The sequence below is a fragment of the Rhinolophus sinicus genome, linkage group LG13 (genome assembly GCF_036562045.2).
Source record: "Rhinolophus sinicus isolate RSC01 linkage group LG13, ASM3656204v1, whole genome shotgun sequence".
NCBI lineage: Eukaryota > Metazoa > Chordata > Mammalia > Chiroptera > Rhinolophidae > Rhinolophus > Rhinolophus sinicus.
The window spans coordinates 27182707-27198417 of record NC_133762.1 but is presented as its reverse complement, the minus strand read 5'-3'; the positions used below and the strand labels follow the sequence as shown (position 1 = coordinate 27198417).

At 47.1% G+C, this 15711-nt stretch overlaps 1 protein-coding gene across 6 annotated transcripts in view; it reads right to left on the bottom strand.

Annotated features, from left to right (window-relative positions):
• The window catches only part of SULF2 (sulfatase 2), a 102703-nt gene that overhangs the window by 53316 nt on the left and 33676 nt on the right, over nt 1–15711 (bottom strand). For all 6 annotated transcript variants that reach the window (XM_074317821.1, XM_019749674.2, XM_074317820.1 and 3 more), the window contains exon 3: nt 10754–10993. In XM_074317821.1, the coding sequence (XP_074173922.1) occupies nt 10754–10993 (240 nt within the window). The remainder of the gene's footprint in view (nt 1–10753; nt 10994–15711) is intronic.

Sequence of the window (15711 nt, the reverse complement as noted above, 5' to 3'; positions counted from 1 at the left end):
ACACAGATTCTGCCCAGTGTGACAGCTACAAATGCAGACTGGGTGGGCCTGTGGCATTTGCAATTCAAATGCTTCAGGTGACACTCATTAGTATCAGAATTTTCAGCAATAAGGAGTAATTCTTGGAAAAGTTTCGCACTCAAGTATAACATTCCCTCCATTTACTTATTACTTACACTCCCTGGAAAATTCAGGGTATGTTAAAACTGCAAAAAACCTTCAGTGTCTATATAATATAAGATGGATTTAGAGGTCAAGGCTCAGACATAAAATAATTCACTCATAATGATCTGGTAGAAAACTTGGAAGCCATGTGGAATGCAAAGCAATTTGGGGGCCGTGTGGGGCTCCCTGTCCTGTGCAAAACAGGACATCAAAGGTCCCTCCCTGCTCCTTTGCCCCCAGGAAGCCGGCAGCAGCCCCCAACCTTTATAACCACCAGAAATGCCTTCATAGATTTTAACCTCTAGGGGGCGGTGTGCTCCCTTGAGAGCCACCTGGTTAGAAAAAAATTTGCAAAACCGGTGGCCTGTGGGCTGAATCCATCCCACAGATGTGTTTGCTTGGGGCCTGCCTGCTGTTTTTATTTATTTTAAAAATGTACAGCGAAGAGTCCCCATTTGAAAAGTGGGAAATTTCACATAAAAATCTGGATACTGTACTTCTGACAAATCAGAAGATCTGGCAACTCTGGGCCCATTCATCATGCAATGGGCACATCTGGCTGGGCTGTGTGGCACGGCCGCCAGCCCACCTGGCCCCTCTGTGCATTGGCTTCCCTAGGTAGACAGGGTTCCCAGAGGCATGGCAGAGAGCAGACCCCTCGTCGGTCTTGGGAGGACAGACGCATAAGGGTGCCCAGAATCCCCTGCTTTGCTGAGCCCTCTGACTTTCTACTCTGATTTCCCCCAGGACAGCACAGATGGATTCTGAAAGGGCTCACAGTGTGTGCTGGATTGGCCCGCTGCCCAAGGAGGGGATGTACCAGATACTCAGAGAACAAGAAGCTGTCTGTGGACAGGTGGGACCCTCAGGCCCCAGGATGGGACGCTCCTGTGGAGCTGCTCTTGATCCTGAAACCCTGACCATGACACAGCCAGAGGACGGACTGGGGTAAGCTTGGAGAGGTGGGGTCAAAAAACCTAGAGCCCCGTGCTCAGGGGCCTGAGGGGGTAACACAGGAATAAGGAGGGGGCGGCACCTGATCCTAGACTGGTCTGAGCACCTGGTATAAGGTCTGGGCATGGTAAACATTCGATAACAGCTTGAATTTTTTATTAGTGTTTATGTTATTATTATATTCTCAAAGGTTAGCGTGCCCCCCCTCCAAAAAGAGTTTGCTTGAGTTACACTCTATTCTAAGGCTGTCCAACAGAACTTTCGTGATGATGGAAACGTTTTCTATCTGTACCGTCACATCTGGCACCCACGTGTGTGTACGGGAACTTGAAACATGGCTAATGCGACTGAGAAACAGAACTTTCAATTTGATTTTTTAAAAATTAAAGTTAAATAGCTCCCGGTGGCTGTCATATTGGCCTCAGTGGCTCTAGTCTAAGCCCTTCCAGAATGTTCTGGGGAGTCGCAGCTAGTGCCAGGGAGAGGACTGCGAAAGGTCACACTTACTCTGAAAGCTCTCTCAAAGCCTCTTGCGGCTCGGCAGATAGGGTTTCTATATCCACCCAACACAGATGTCCTGCCTCTCACTTTTATTTTGACTTCCACAGTCATTTGAATACCCACCGAAGTTAGAGGCTGCCCGAGTGAAACCAGAGCATGGAGCTGGTGGGCTGGGCGGCCACAGTTCTTTGCACTCGGGACCACAGCTGGTGGTGAAGGGTGGGCAGCTGGTTTTCTGAGAGTTCCTGCTTGCCTGCAGGGTTTGCTCCCGCTTAACAAGACTCTGCAGCTTTCATGGAGGTCAATGCCCATCACTGTGAGAATTAAAGAAGGTGGTGTGTGTGTGTGTGTGTGTGTGTGTGTGTGTGTGTGTGAAAACCCAGCTGACTGGTGTCCTTATAAGAAGGGAAATTTGGACACAGACATGCAAAAAGGAGAAGGCACCATGAGGATGGAGGCAGAGAGGGGAGTGACGCTGCTAAGAGCCAAGGATCACCTGTAACCACCAGAAGGTACCAGAGGCAAGGGAGGGTCCTCCCCAAGAGCCTTCAGAGGGAGTGTGACCCTGAGGTCACTAGATTTGGGGCTTCTGGCCTCCAGAACTGTGAGAAAATACATTTTCTGTTGTTTTAAGCCACCCAGTTCGTGGTAGTACTTTGTTATAGCAGCCACAGGAAACGAGTACACCAGCTGATGGGCTGGGACAGAGGGCACGCTCAGAAGTGTGGGCTGGGTACAAATAGAAATCGTGCTCCATCAGCCTCACATCCAGGTTTTGAAAAGCTGAGAAGGATTATCATCATCTTTCTCTCTTTCCAAGTGGCCCTTCCTCTTACAGCTCCAGGGAACCTCTCCTCCCAAGTTTGTGGGCACTGATCACATGACCCTCAGGGTGAAGTCACATCAAAGGCATTGGGTAACATATATGTTGCAACTCCACTGCACAGATGGGGAAACTGAGGGGGCCAGGTCTCAGCTAGAGGAGTTAGAAGCAGAGCCTAAATCTCTGGATTCCCGCACCACTGTTTTACTTGTTTTGAAATCTGAAGATCTGGAGGAAGGGAATAACCATTATATTGGCGTTTAAAGAAATTCAGCTTGAAGATGTAGTACGCAGAAGTGACAAATGTGTGCCTCTTAAGGATGCCCTGGGCCAGCCTGGGCCCTGGGACGGGCTGCTCCACTCCCAGCCAGACTTTCATGGTGGGGAGGACGGGATCTTGGGTGCTGGGAGAGGGACAGAGAAGGCCCCCTGCTGCTTGAGGTGGGTCCCCTTCGAGGGGCGAATAAAGATGCTTTTCGGTCACACCCACAGGCAGGAGAGGGGGCAGGAAGGAGACAGGGGCAGCTGGATGGAGGGAAGAAGGCAGCTGTGCGTGTGTGCATGTGCGTGCACTCGAGGGGAGAGGAAGAGAGCGGGGAGCAAAAACAGAAGAAAGGCCAAGCAAAGAGAAGGCTGCCATTGTGAAGGCAGGACAGCTGCAGCAAGGGCCCAGAGGAGGCGTCCCAGGAAGAATCTAAGTCCTTTCTTCTCTGTGTGCGCAGAAGGGCCAAGAAGAGGAGAGGCCGAGATGGCAGGAGTGGGGGTGGGGAGATGAGAAACAGGAGAGGAGAAAGGAGCATAGAAAAGAAGGGGAGGGCCCGGGGCGGCTGGCTCTGGACAGAATACACAGATTCAGCCACTCATCCTGCAAAGATTCATTGAGCACCTACTAGAAGCAGGTGTCTTCCTGGCACAGGGATCGTGGAGAGGATAAACCAGACCGTCCCCGCTTGCATGGAGCTGATATTTTCCAAGTGAGACAACCAACAAGATAAATGACAGAATATTTGGTCAGTGGTGGAAAGGGCCAGGGAGACGGATAAAGTAGGAACCAGGGTAGGGAACCAGCACCGGAAATGGGCGGGGGCCATAGTTTACCTTGCGAGGTTGGACAACAAATATATGTTACGTGGTGACAAGCGCTCTGAAGGAAACTAAAACAAGGTGAGGGAATAAAGAGGGGGAAGGGAATCCTCTTTTGGGGGGGGGAGCTAGTCAAGGAAGACTTCTCTGAGGAGGTGATATTTGAATAAAGATCTGAGGGAAGTGAGTGAGCAAGCCATGCTGATGTGAAGGGAAAGAAGGTTCCAGAAAAGGAAAGAATAAGTGCAAAATGCCCTAGGTGGGAACGTGCCAGGCATTATTCATGTGTCTGAGAAACAGGAAGGAGAGGAGTGACTGGGATGGGGCGGGGGGACAGGAGGTGAGGTGGTCAAAAAGTGAGGGACAGAGAGGCAGGTCATTAGGACCCTGAGGTGACTGGGCGGGGGGCCTCTACCCTGAGTGAGGGGGGAGCCAGGGGAGGGCTGTTGGCAGAGGAGAAACAGAACCTGATGTGGGTTTTGACAGGATTCCTCTGGCTGCTATGAGGTGTGGGAAGAAGCAGGGAGGCCAGGGAGGAGAAAGCTGGCCCAGTCCAGGCGAGAGATGAGGGTGGTGGCAGAGGGGACTCTGGCATATTTCAAAGGGAGAGCTGATGTGTTTTGCAGATGGGTCGAATGTGGAATGTGAAAGGAAGAAAAAAAACCAACCAAGAATGACACTAAGGTTTGGCCTGATGATGGAATCACTGAGAGCGGCTCTGAGGGAGGGAGGGGCAAGATCAGGAAGTCATTTTGGATACGACAGCTTTACAGGTTTGAAATGCTGGGGAGACATCCAAGGGGAGACGTTAAGGAGGCAGCTGGATGCCGGTGTGTATTGTCCAGGGCAAGAGGCTAAAGGCAGATCAAAACAGAGCGGTGGAAAGAGGGAGGTGTGAGGATTACTTCATAGCACAGCAGAGAAAGGTGACCTGAGCATCAGCCCTCATACGTTTGCAGCCCTGAAACCACTTCAGGGAAAGAAAATAAGACAGACACACACACACACACACACACACACACACACACACACACACACACGTCTTTACACACCAGCTGCGAATCTTTTCTCAGGGGTGCCCAAATACCCAGCAGATGCCTTTCTGCTCTCCTATGTGAGGGGGTGGCAAGATGCCCCAGTCTCCAAGGCCTCATGTGCCCTGCCACAGTAGGCGTGATGGTACAGAACCGCGCCCCTAAGTGAGGGTGGCTGCCCGAGGTTGATAGCCAAGGACTGCAGGTCCTCAGATGACCTCCCTCCCCAGCTTTGCGTGAGAAGAGTGAAAATAACGGGTGTGTGTGGGGCCAAATGCAAAAACAACTACAACAGGGATCCCTGGCACAGTCTGGGCCTGTAAAAGGGGGCATGTTCCCCTGCCCCCTAGTGCATTCTAGAACACAATGAGGGAGGGGCAGAAGGCTCACCACCAATGCTCATATCTCTACAAAAGTCTGCACCAGATGGCAGGAGCTGGGCAGGGAAACAACCTCAGAACTGCTAGACTCAGATGGCAATATGGAACAAGAAAGCATTTCCCTAATGAGAAGAAAATGGGCACTCCTGTCTAACGCGCCAGAAAGTACTGGAAAAGATGGTCTTTTTATCTCCCCCCTCAACAGCAATGTAATAGAAATTAGTGTCTGCCACTGCAGTATGTTTCTCCTCTTTATCCTTCCCAACAGCCTCACATTTCTATTTGGGGATCTAGGTGTTGGGGGGCCAGTGACTCCACCTGCTGTTCCAGGAACAAGTGACGTAAGCTAAGTGAATTGATTCATTCCATCTACTCTCCATGGTGACTGGGCATGGGACTCAAGCTGGTCCAGTCATAAAGCATCTCACCACTTTGGCATTCTGGGAAAAGATACTGCTGGATATGAAGGAAGAGGCATGGAGCCCCTGGAAGTGCCAGCCAGCATCTTGAGACCTCAAGCCTTATGATAAAATCATGACACTGTTAAACCACAGGATCTGCCTCTGCCTAACGCTCGCCTGTATCTTTTTAGCTTAGGGAGCAAAAAATTCAAAATTTTGTTGAAACCACTTGGAGTTGGGATTTCTGTCACTTGTATCTGAAGACTATCTACTGGCCATAAATATTACCAGGATGCACCCTCTCCTTGCTCCAGGAGAACACACACATCACCTCCTCAGATCTGAGGGGTAAGAGCCAGCGAAGAGTTGCTAGCCAGAAGGACATGCACATTTTCAGCTTTGCCAGAAATCGCCAAATTGCTCTTCAAAACGGAGGTGGCAATACATATCCCCACCTCTAGTGTATGTGACCTCCTGAGAGGACCTCTGAATATTTGCTATGGTAATGGATGAGACATGAGAGTGCACTGCTGACTTACTTTGCATTTTGCTGATTACCAGAGCAGTTGAGCACATGCTGTCACATCTTCGCCCATGTGTACAAGTTATTTCCACCATCCGAGGTAACAGATCATATCCTCAAATGCTTTTGCAAAAAACTACACCTTATGATTTTGCTGTGAAAAATGAAGCGGAAGTAAAGGATATATCATATTGTGCTATCATTTAAATTTGTTGGACATATTACACCCTGCCCCCAACTGACACTTCATCAATTCGTTTGCTTAAGTAATCAAACCATCAGTCACAATTTATAACCTAACCTTTGTTAAATACTGTTAGATGTAAGGTAAAATAAGGTTATTTTCAAAATACCTAACTAAATACATTAAAGGCACTATTTATATGAAATGTTAGTCCACAGGTGGTCTACTTAAGGAACGTTTTCCTGGTTCTAGGCTTCCACAGTTCAGGTTGAACTCTTGTGTTCAAAAGGGTATCACATAAACAGCTGAGAACCATTACTGTGGTTGTGACTTTAATGTTCCCTCAGTATCCATTTTCTTTTTCTCCCATAGTAAAAAAATTTTCAGGTGGGCAAATGGCCACCTAGAATAAAGACTACATTTCCCAGGGTCCTTTGCAGTCATGTGTACTCATGTGACTTATTTCTCATCAATGGGAAATAAGGAGAAATAGAAAGCAGCTGAGTCTCTGATCAATTCAGGAGCACCTAAATATATAAAGCAAATATTAATAGACATAAAGGGAGAAATAGACAGCAATACAATAATAGTAGGGGACTTTAATACCTCTCTTTCATCAATGGGTAGATCATCCAGAAATTCAGCAAGGAAACATCAGCTTTAAACAACATCACACACACACACACACACACACACACACACACACACACACACAGCATTCCATCCAAAAGCAACAGAATACAATTTCTTCTCAAGTGCACGTGTAATCTTCTCCAGGATATATCATATGTTAGGCCGCAGAACAATTCTTAACAAATTTTAAAAAATTGAAATCACATCAAACATCTTTTTTGACCATGATGGTAGGAAACTAGAAATTAGTTGCAAGAAGAAAACTGGGAAATTAAAAAAGATGTGGAGACTAAACAAAATGCTACTGAACAACCAATCAGTCAAAGAAGAAATCAAAAGATAAATTAAAAAATACCCTGAAACAAATTAAAATGAAAACACAACACTCCAAAACTTATGGGATGCAGCAAAAACAGGTTCTAAGAGGGAAATTCATAGCAATAAATGCCTACATCAAGAAATAAGAAAAATCTCAAACAAACAACCAAACTTTACACCTCAAGGACCTAGAAAAAGAAGAACAAATGAAGCCCAAAGTTAGTAAAAGAAAGGAAATAACAAAAACCAGAAGGGAAATAAATGAAATATAGACTAAAAAGACAATATAAAAGATCAATGAAACTGAGAGCTGGTTCTTGGAATAGAAAAACAATGTAGACAAATCTTCAGGTAGACTCACCAAAAAAAAAAAGAGAGGACTCAAAATGAAAGCAGAGATATTACAACTGATACCACAGAAACAAAGGAACATAAGAAACTACTATGAATAATTATACATCAACAAATTTGACAATCTAGAATAAATGTACAAATTCCTAGAAACATATAACCTACCAAGACTGAATCATGAAGAAATAGAAAATCAGAACAAATTACTAGCAAGGAGATTGAATCAATAATCAAAACCTCCCAACAAACAAAAGTCTAGGACCACATGGTTTCACTGGTGAATTCTACCAAAACTCAATGAAGAATTAATAGCAACCCTTCTCAAACTTTCCCCCCAAATAAGAGGAAACACTTTCAAACTCATTTTATGAGGCCAGCATTACCCTGATTCTACAACCAGACGAGGATGCCACAAGAAAGGAAAATTACAGTCTAATATCCCTGGTGAACATAAAATGCAAAAATCCTCAGCAAAATAAACTTTTAAAATCCTCAGTGAAAAAGAAAAAGAAAGCAGTTGAGTGTCTGATCAATACATGACTCGGAGTGGGGCATGCCCACCATGGCAGCACTGAGAGAGTAATAAACAATTGCTATCACAGCCAAACTTAAATCCAACTCAACCAACTGGCCTAGACATCCACAAGAATGCAGGTTTTAATGTGACTCAAGACAGCAAGAACAGCTGACCAAATGATTTTTAGGGGACTCAAAAGTCATTATACAGGTGCCAAAAAAATCTATATACATTTTAAGAAAGGAAAAAACTGTATTAAAATTATGCTGATGGTAACCGCGTTGAGCACCTCTTGTTATTGCAGAAGTCAAACGTGACTTGTATTCATCTTTTGCTATTGGTATATTATTACAATTTTAATAATTTTTTCCTTTCTTAAAATGTGTATACATTTTTTTGGCACCTTCTGTATATTCTAATGTGAGTCATACAAATCAAATTAATCTAAGGGGGATTTTGAATTCATTATAGTTTTTTTGTCATTTTTGTCAACCAACTGGCAATGACCAGCATAGCTAACATTATGTAGTTGTAGCTTTAAAATGTTTTCACTTTAAATAGCAACTTAATATAAAACTCAAACCTGAGCTTCCTAGCTGCCAGGGCAAAGAAGGAAAGTATACAGGTTACTTGTTATTTAATGACTAGGAACACACCAGTTCTTCCAAATAAACAGATGCTTTCAGGGTTTTGAGTTCTGAAAGTCAGGTTAGAATGGGGTTCCTTGTATAGAGGGGCAATCTAAATATAACGAATACAATTTTTAGTGAAAGTTTTACAAAAAATGTAAATGTTCTATGTATGGTCATTTACATTTGACATCATGTTCCCAGTCTTCATTGAGATTATGATAATTAAGCATAGTAGGATAAATGCACAGCTTTTTGGGAACACAGCTTTTTGGTGATTTGTGTACATTCAAGGATAAAGTTAGGGAAATCCATCTTGATGGGAAATCCTGAGAGATGGTTTTTGGTGACTTGTGTACATTCAAGGATGAAGTTTGGGAAATCCATCTTGATGGGAAATCCTGAGAGATGGTTCCTGTCCTTGCATCAGCTGTATGATTCTGAAACAGTAGGCTTTGCCTCCCACCACGAGCCCCCAGGATATAGCAAGATATGTGTTTTCTTTCAATTTGACAGATGCAATTTCCATACTCCCTTTGAATTCCCATAGTTTTGCTTCCATTTTGATTGTGCCACAAGCACCTCATTTTATGACTCTGGGAAAAATCTCTTGTCTGGGTTGTCATTATCATGGCTGTCAAATGAGGGGGGTTAATGACAACACTTTTAGGGGCCTTACTGTTCCTTTGGCACCCAAAGCTAAAGGTTTCGACACAGGTCTTTTAGCCAGAGGTTGTAAAAAGGGGTGTGTGAACCCCACTCAGCCCTCAGACATGTTTTGTTTGGCCCATAGTTTACAGTGAGTTCTGCCAACTTTTTTTTTTTCTTTAAATCAGCAGATTTCAGCAACAAATTCATATTAGAAATTGTGGAAGGTTGGCAACCCTGAGCGCAAACAGCTATAATTACAGTAAGTCCTCACTAATGTCGTCGATAGCGCCTACCACGTGAATGGAAATAACGTGTAACAAAACCAATGTCACCACAGCCTAATTGATATAAGTAAGAGTGACGTTTCTACGGCATCTCATCAGCGTTATCATGGAATGACATTGAACGAAATGATGTTATTCGAGGACCTGCTGTATCCTGATTTGGTGGCAGATGCCACCATTCAAGAGGAACCCTCTGCTCTGCCGCAGGCCCCTGTGTCCTGCTTCCTCCATCCACATCCAGGTCCCACCACTGAGTGGTGCTCCTTGGTAAGTTCTGACACATCTGGCTTTGTGCCGAGACCCAGGACCAACTGGCTTATGGGTACAGGAGGGAGGCCTCCTGGGTGGTTCTGGCAGTGGAATGAGTTTGCAAGAAGACACACCTCACCAACTTGACCCCCATCCCATCTGTTCTTCGTGTCACTCCCACCCAAACAAGCCCACGATCACTGGGACACAACTTCCTGGAGTGACAACATCCAAGCGAAAACATCTGATTTCACAAGTGCCTTGGCTCCTTAGCTAAGGTGGGGAGTATTTATTTTTAATTAAAGCAAGCCAAATTAATTGAGTGTGGAGGATTGTGTAATGGTGCTAGAGGCAAGTGACTGTAATCGTGCCTTTGCCTCAGGCAACTGGCCCCAGAGGTGAGACTTCAGAATCCACCAAAGTACCTCTTGCAAGATAAACAGACAGGAAGCCTTGCTCACTCTCCTCCAGGATGCAACACTCCCTGGCACTGACTCAAGGAGAGATAGAACACACTGGGCAGTGTAGACAGTCAAGGGTAGACGACCAGTCCATCACCACGTCAACTTCTGGGCCATTCTCTAGAGTGGCCACACAATCCGCACACACTCATGTGCATTTTCCACACCAATTTTATCCCCATCCCCGAGTCCAATGTTCTTCTGGAAACTTCTTCCACGCTAATGGTCTGAAGTCAATAAATCAGTCCCCGATGGCTTTAACAACAAAATTCACAGAGAATGCAAACTCATGCATGGGTACTGGCCTCTCTCTGTCCTGTATTTCATATTTTAAATGGCCTCACTTTTAAAAAAACTCAAATTCCCTTGAAAAGGTCTCTTTCCATCAGCACTACAGGCAAACCAATCCGTATTTTTCTAATGCACCTTGAAATAAACGCACAACACTTAAATTAAAACAACGTTGTCCATGCACTATCTAAAGTCATCCAATGCGGCCCTGCAGTACGGGGGCCACACGGAGAGAAATACTGGTCTGACGTCAGGACTCCAGCGCCACTTCCCGGGGCTCCCCGCCCACCCACGTGCCCTCCGCCACCCGGCTCCCCTCACCTGTCCGGTAGCCCGTGCTGTTGAGGTATACGGCAAAGGTGCGGCTCTCATGCTGCGCCTGCCAGGAGGGCGAGGAGCAATTCTCGTTGTTGGTGTAGGTGTTGTGGTTGTGGACGTACTTCCCGGTGAGGATGGACGAGCGTGAAGGGCAGCACATGGGCGTGGTCACGAAGGCGTTGATGAAATGCGCCCCGCCCTGCTCCATGATGCGCCGGGTCTTGTTCATCACCTGCATGGAACCTGCAACCAGAGCCCAGGTGAGATGACCTCCAGCAGATTCTAAGTGGTGAGCCCGGGTAGGGACGCAACAATTAGGGACGGGCGCGGAGTGGTTCTCAACAGGGTGGTACTGCCACTCCTGTGTGTGTGTGTGTGGGGGGGGGGTACATTTGGAAATCTCCGGGGACAGACGGGACTACTGGCATTTGTGGGAAGTGGCCAGCAAGGCACTGGGAGCTGGACCTGCCCCAGGAGGAAGCATCCTGGTCCCCAGTCCCACTGGGCGTTTATGGCGGAGAGGTGAACACCTGTTATAAGTTATTTGAGCTTAGAATGGACCACTATTTTACATATAACAGAACATCTTTTTTGTAGTATTACTATAAACTGATGTATATGGATATATATATAAGAAACCACTGAGTAAATTGAGGGACGATTACACTTTGCTTTGTTTGGAACTTTCCCAGAATTGTTTGCTCTTAATGAAATCTGGTCACGCCACCCCTGGCCCACTTTCTCCCTCAATACTTCTCAGACAAAATGCTTTACATCATCCAAGAACCTGCGCTCGCCTCGTCTGTTGACACTGTCGTCCCACCTTCCCCCAAACCTAACCCAGCAATCGAGCCACGCCTCTTCCAGTTGCCTCCTGGGATCACTTTGGTTTCTGAGTCCCTTGAGCTCTTATTACACGGGCAGCATGTGTTATCAGGGCTTAATTATATACCACCAGGTATGGTGGTTTCATAATTGCACACTGTGGCAGGTACCCAAACACTTTCAGGGAAATAGTCAATGGAAATCCTTTTTCCCCTCCCTTATGGCCACCCTCAGTTTTCTTCCTTTTCCTTGCAGCTCTCAGGGTCTGTAATGGACTGAAAAACGGCCCACCCCTCAAAGATATGTCCGTGTGCTAGGCCTCGGAATCTGAATATGCCCTAATTTGGAAGGAGCTTTCTTTGCGGATGTACTTAAGGATCTTGAGGTGAGAACTTTCTGGATTCTCTGGGTGGGCCCTAAAGACAATGACAAGTGTCCTTATAAGACACGGAAGGAAGGAGACCCAGAGAGGAATGCCATGTGAAGATGGACTGAGGCAGAGACTGGAAGGCGGCAGCGACAAGCCAAGCCACGCCTGGAGCCCCCAGGAGCTGGAGGAGCAAGGAAGGGTTCTCTCCAGAGCCATTGGAGGGAGCAGAGCCCTGCCCACCCCTTCATTTCAGACTTCTGTTCCCAGAACAGTGAGAGAGTAAACTGCTTTTGTTTCAAGGCACCCAGTTTGTGGCAATTTTGTCAGGACAGTTAGGAAACCTGTGCAGCATCTCTCAGGCAAGTGAGGTTCGGGCTGGGGAGCTGCTGATCTCTACCACCAAGAACCCCTCGAGGTCTGAAAACAACTCATCAGACCCCCTCAGCACTGTATCCCTAAGGGCTAAGAACGAAAAGGAGAGTCATACAACTCTTTATCCAATCTTTCTGCTAAGTGGAGATGGAAGCAGAGCGAGAGCTTCCCTGAGGCAATCACAGATCATATATCTCTTCACTGCTTAAAACCATCCAATCGCTTCCCATGGCACTTAGAAGACAACGTGAGTTCCTTCCTGTGGCCTTCAAGACCTTCTCCCCCCAGCAACCTACCTCCCGTGTTTCTTCGACCTCATCTCTTCCCTCCCCTTAGCTTAGTTGCCTACACTGGCCCCTTCATTGTTTCTCAACTATTCCAAGCTCATTCCTGCCCCAGGACCTTTGTACTTGCTATTGCCTCTGCCTGGGACTTGTCCCATTATTCAGATCTCAATTTAGACGTCACCTCCTCAGCAAGGCCTCACTGTCCTCCCCCTCTGAAGGAGCCCCCACCCTGCTTACTGCCTATCACCAGTGTACGCTTCTTCATTGCATTTGTCTCTTTCTGAAATGGTCCTTAAAAAAATAATTTTTTTTTATTGGTTTGCTTGTTTATGATCTTCCTCTCCCAGACTGAGAGCTCTGGGTGACCCGGGGTGCTGGCTACTCCCCCACCCCCAGGAATATATAATTGGTGCTCTGTAAAAACTCACGGAGTGACTGAAGCAAACAGAGCAAAGCCTGCCCTTTCAAGCCCAGCACTGAGATGGTTTTACAAGGGACGCCCTCCTGGAACCAGGTGCATTTCCTGAGCCTCCTGGCCAAAGTTGCCCCTGGTGGGTGGAGGAAAGAGCCAGCTTTGTGTTTGAATAGGAATCACCTGGAACTGGGTGAACATCTGTGTCAAGGTCACATAACTTCCTGAGAAGTCCCCAAGGGTTCCAGCTGCAACTGGTGGGCAATTATAGGCTTCCCACCAGGTGTGAAGGCTCCCTCTGGCACGGTTGGGGGAGGTGGGCTTTTCGGGGCCTCCCTCAACCAGCTATGTTAACTCGCCAGAACCCGATGGAGTGTGGTGCCACTGTCTCAGAGTCCATGTCTCAGGGTCTCACAGGGACCTGGGGCCTTACCAGCCTCAGGGCTGCTCTTGGGGAGGTGGCCCCTCTGGATTCCAGGCAGCCTTTTGCGGGCCAATCAGTTCCTTCCACCTTGAGGTCCTCCCCTTCCCCCGCCCCCCCAAATCGAGATATCAGGTCATGCCCTTGAGGCCCCAAGCCTGAACACATGCCACTTCATGACCTTTGCCTGAGCGGTGCCCCCTGCCTGGGCGCTCCCTCCTGAGACCTTCAGGTTACTGACCAAACATCAAACATCTCACATGGTTCTGTATTGAAACCATCACCCCTCCTTAAAGCCCTTCCCACTCCCTTCCGGGCTTCCCTTCTCTTCTCCCCAAGGCAGTTACTACCCTCGGGCACTGATGTCACTTCCAGTTCAGTTGTTGGGGTGCTGCAAGTCACGCCCACGGGGACAGCGTCACAGGGGCAGAGATTTAGGCCAACTTTGTTCACTGGCATAGTCTCAAGCCTAGCAGTGCCTGGCACATATATCTGCTAACATACCCCCCAAATTAGCTTACTCTTTGGGTTTCCATATAACTCAGGAGCCCAAGCTAGTTTGTGTCCATGGACCTGTGTGTGTGTGTGTGTGTGTGTGTGTGTGTGTGTGTGTTGTGCAGTGGATTTTTACAATTTCACTTTAACTAGCACTAAACAGCCCATGTGTACTCTAGTTGGCTGCACTCCCCGGCACTCCCTATAGTCCCACACCAACTTTACCCACCCACATCTCCCGCCTGGTCTCTGATGGCGTTGGTTTTACAACTCCTAATATAACTTAGCTTGTCCCTGCGGTAGAGTTATACATCAATAATCATCATCGTCATCACCATTATTAATGTGACTGCCATTGGCTCAATGACGGCTGCGTACGCTGTGCCAGGCACATACATGCATCGTTTTACTTAATCATCCCAACGACCCATGTAACAGAAGGAACTGAGCGCCGGGAGTTAAATGACTGACCGAGGCCACAGAGCTGGGGAAGTGGGATGTGAGGACCGGAACCCAGGCTTGTCCAATGGGAGAGATAGGTGCTGGGTGTCCTGTTTAGGAAACATTCAATTTACATCATGTGGGAGGTGGTGACACTGAACCAAGGAAGTGCACAGAGGTCCCTATGCACTTGATCAACAATTGGCGTCAACAAGGCACAGAACAGTCCTTGGACTGTATGTATATCTGGTCCGCTAGTCAGCCCAGAGGTGACTGCAGCTGGCACATCAGCAGTGAAAGTGGCACAGGGTCACATCACCAAATACCTGGGACACCAGTGGTGGGAAAGTGATTCCTGTTCACTCCTGATAAAGTCCAGGAGAAAGTCTTGGGTTGGTGCTCCAACGTCCTTAACACCTACACACCTATTTCAACAGGGAGAGAACTCGCCACCCACCTGCGCTCTAGGTGGGCGGCAGAATTAGCTGATATTTGATTGCATGGTTTACTTCCCTTGCATTTAGGGCAAGTGATGCTAGCCTCTCTCATTTAGGGTGGTGGAATCTTGTTCTTTTTGCAAAACAACTAAAGCTTTTTTTTTAAAGTGAAAAGTACAGGTGGCACATAGATATGGTGAAAACTATGGCAAGGTGAGGGGATGTGCCTGGCACGTAGCAGGTGCTCAAGAAATACAGGGGGTGCCCTCAAAATGTACACATTTTAAGAAAGGAAAACTATTAAAATTGTAATACTCAATATATACTGGTAACAAAAGATGAATACGAGTCATGTTTGACTTGTGCAATTATAAGAGGTGCTCAGAGTGGTTCCCATCAGCGTCCAGACACTTCTGATTACAGCGAACTACTGCTTGAGCAACGTTGCCCAGTGTCCACTTGTAGACATTTTTTGGGGGCACCCCCGGTATTTCTTGAAGAAATGAATCTGGGGCAGTCCCGGCAGAATCAGCCCTTTGCTCGCTCTTCACAAACTGTGAAGAGAAAGGAGGACGCAGCCGGTAGTGAGATTTCAGCTTCTGTCTCCAGAGACTGCAGAAAGGGACGAAGCTGACCGCTCGCCCGACAGACCTGTCAGACCGTTCTGGAAAGCAGGGAGGCCACCACCTGGTGAATAATTCACCTGCAGTCAGCAGCCCCAAATGCTGCATCGGCAAAAAACAAACAGCCTGAAGAAACCATTTCTTATTTTTAATGGGCTCAAAACCAGGGCCTCAAAATGCTTATATCTCCCTCCTACTAATTTCAGAGGAAATGAGCGAGTGGCTGCTCTTCACGAGTAGTGAGTGCCCTGTGCGTGCCTGCTCGGTGCACTCACCCC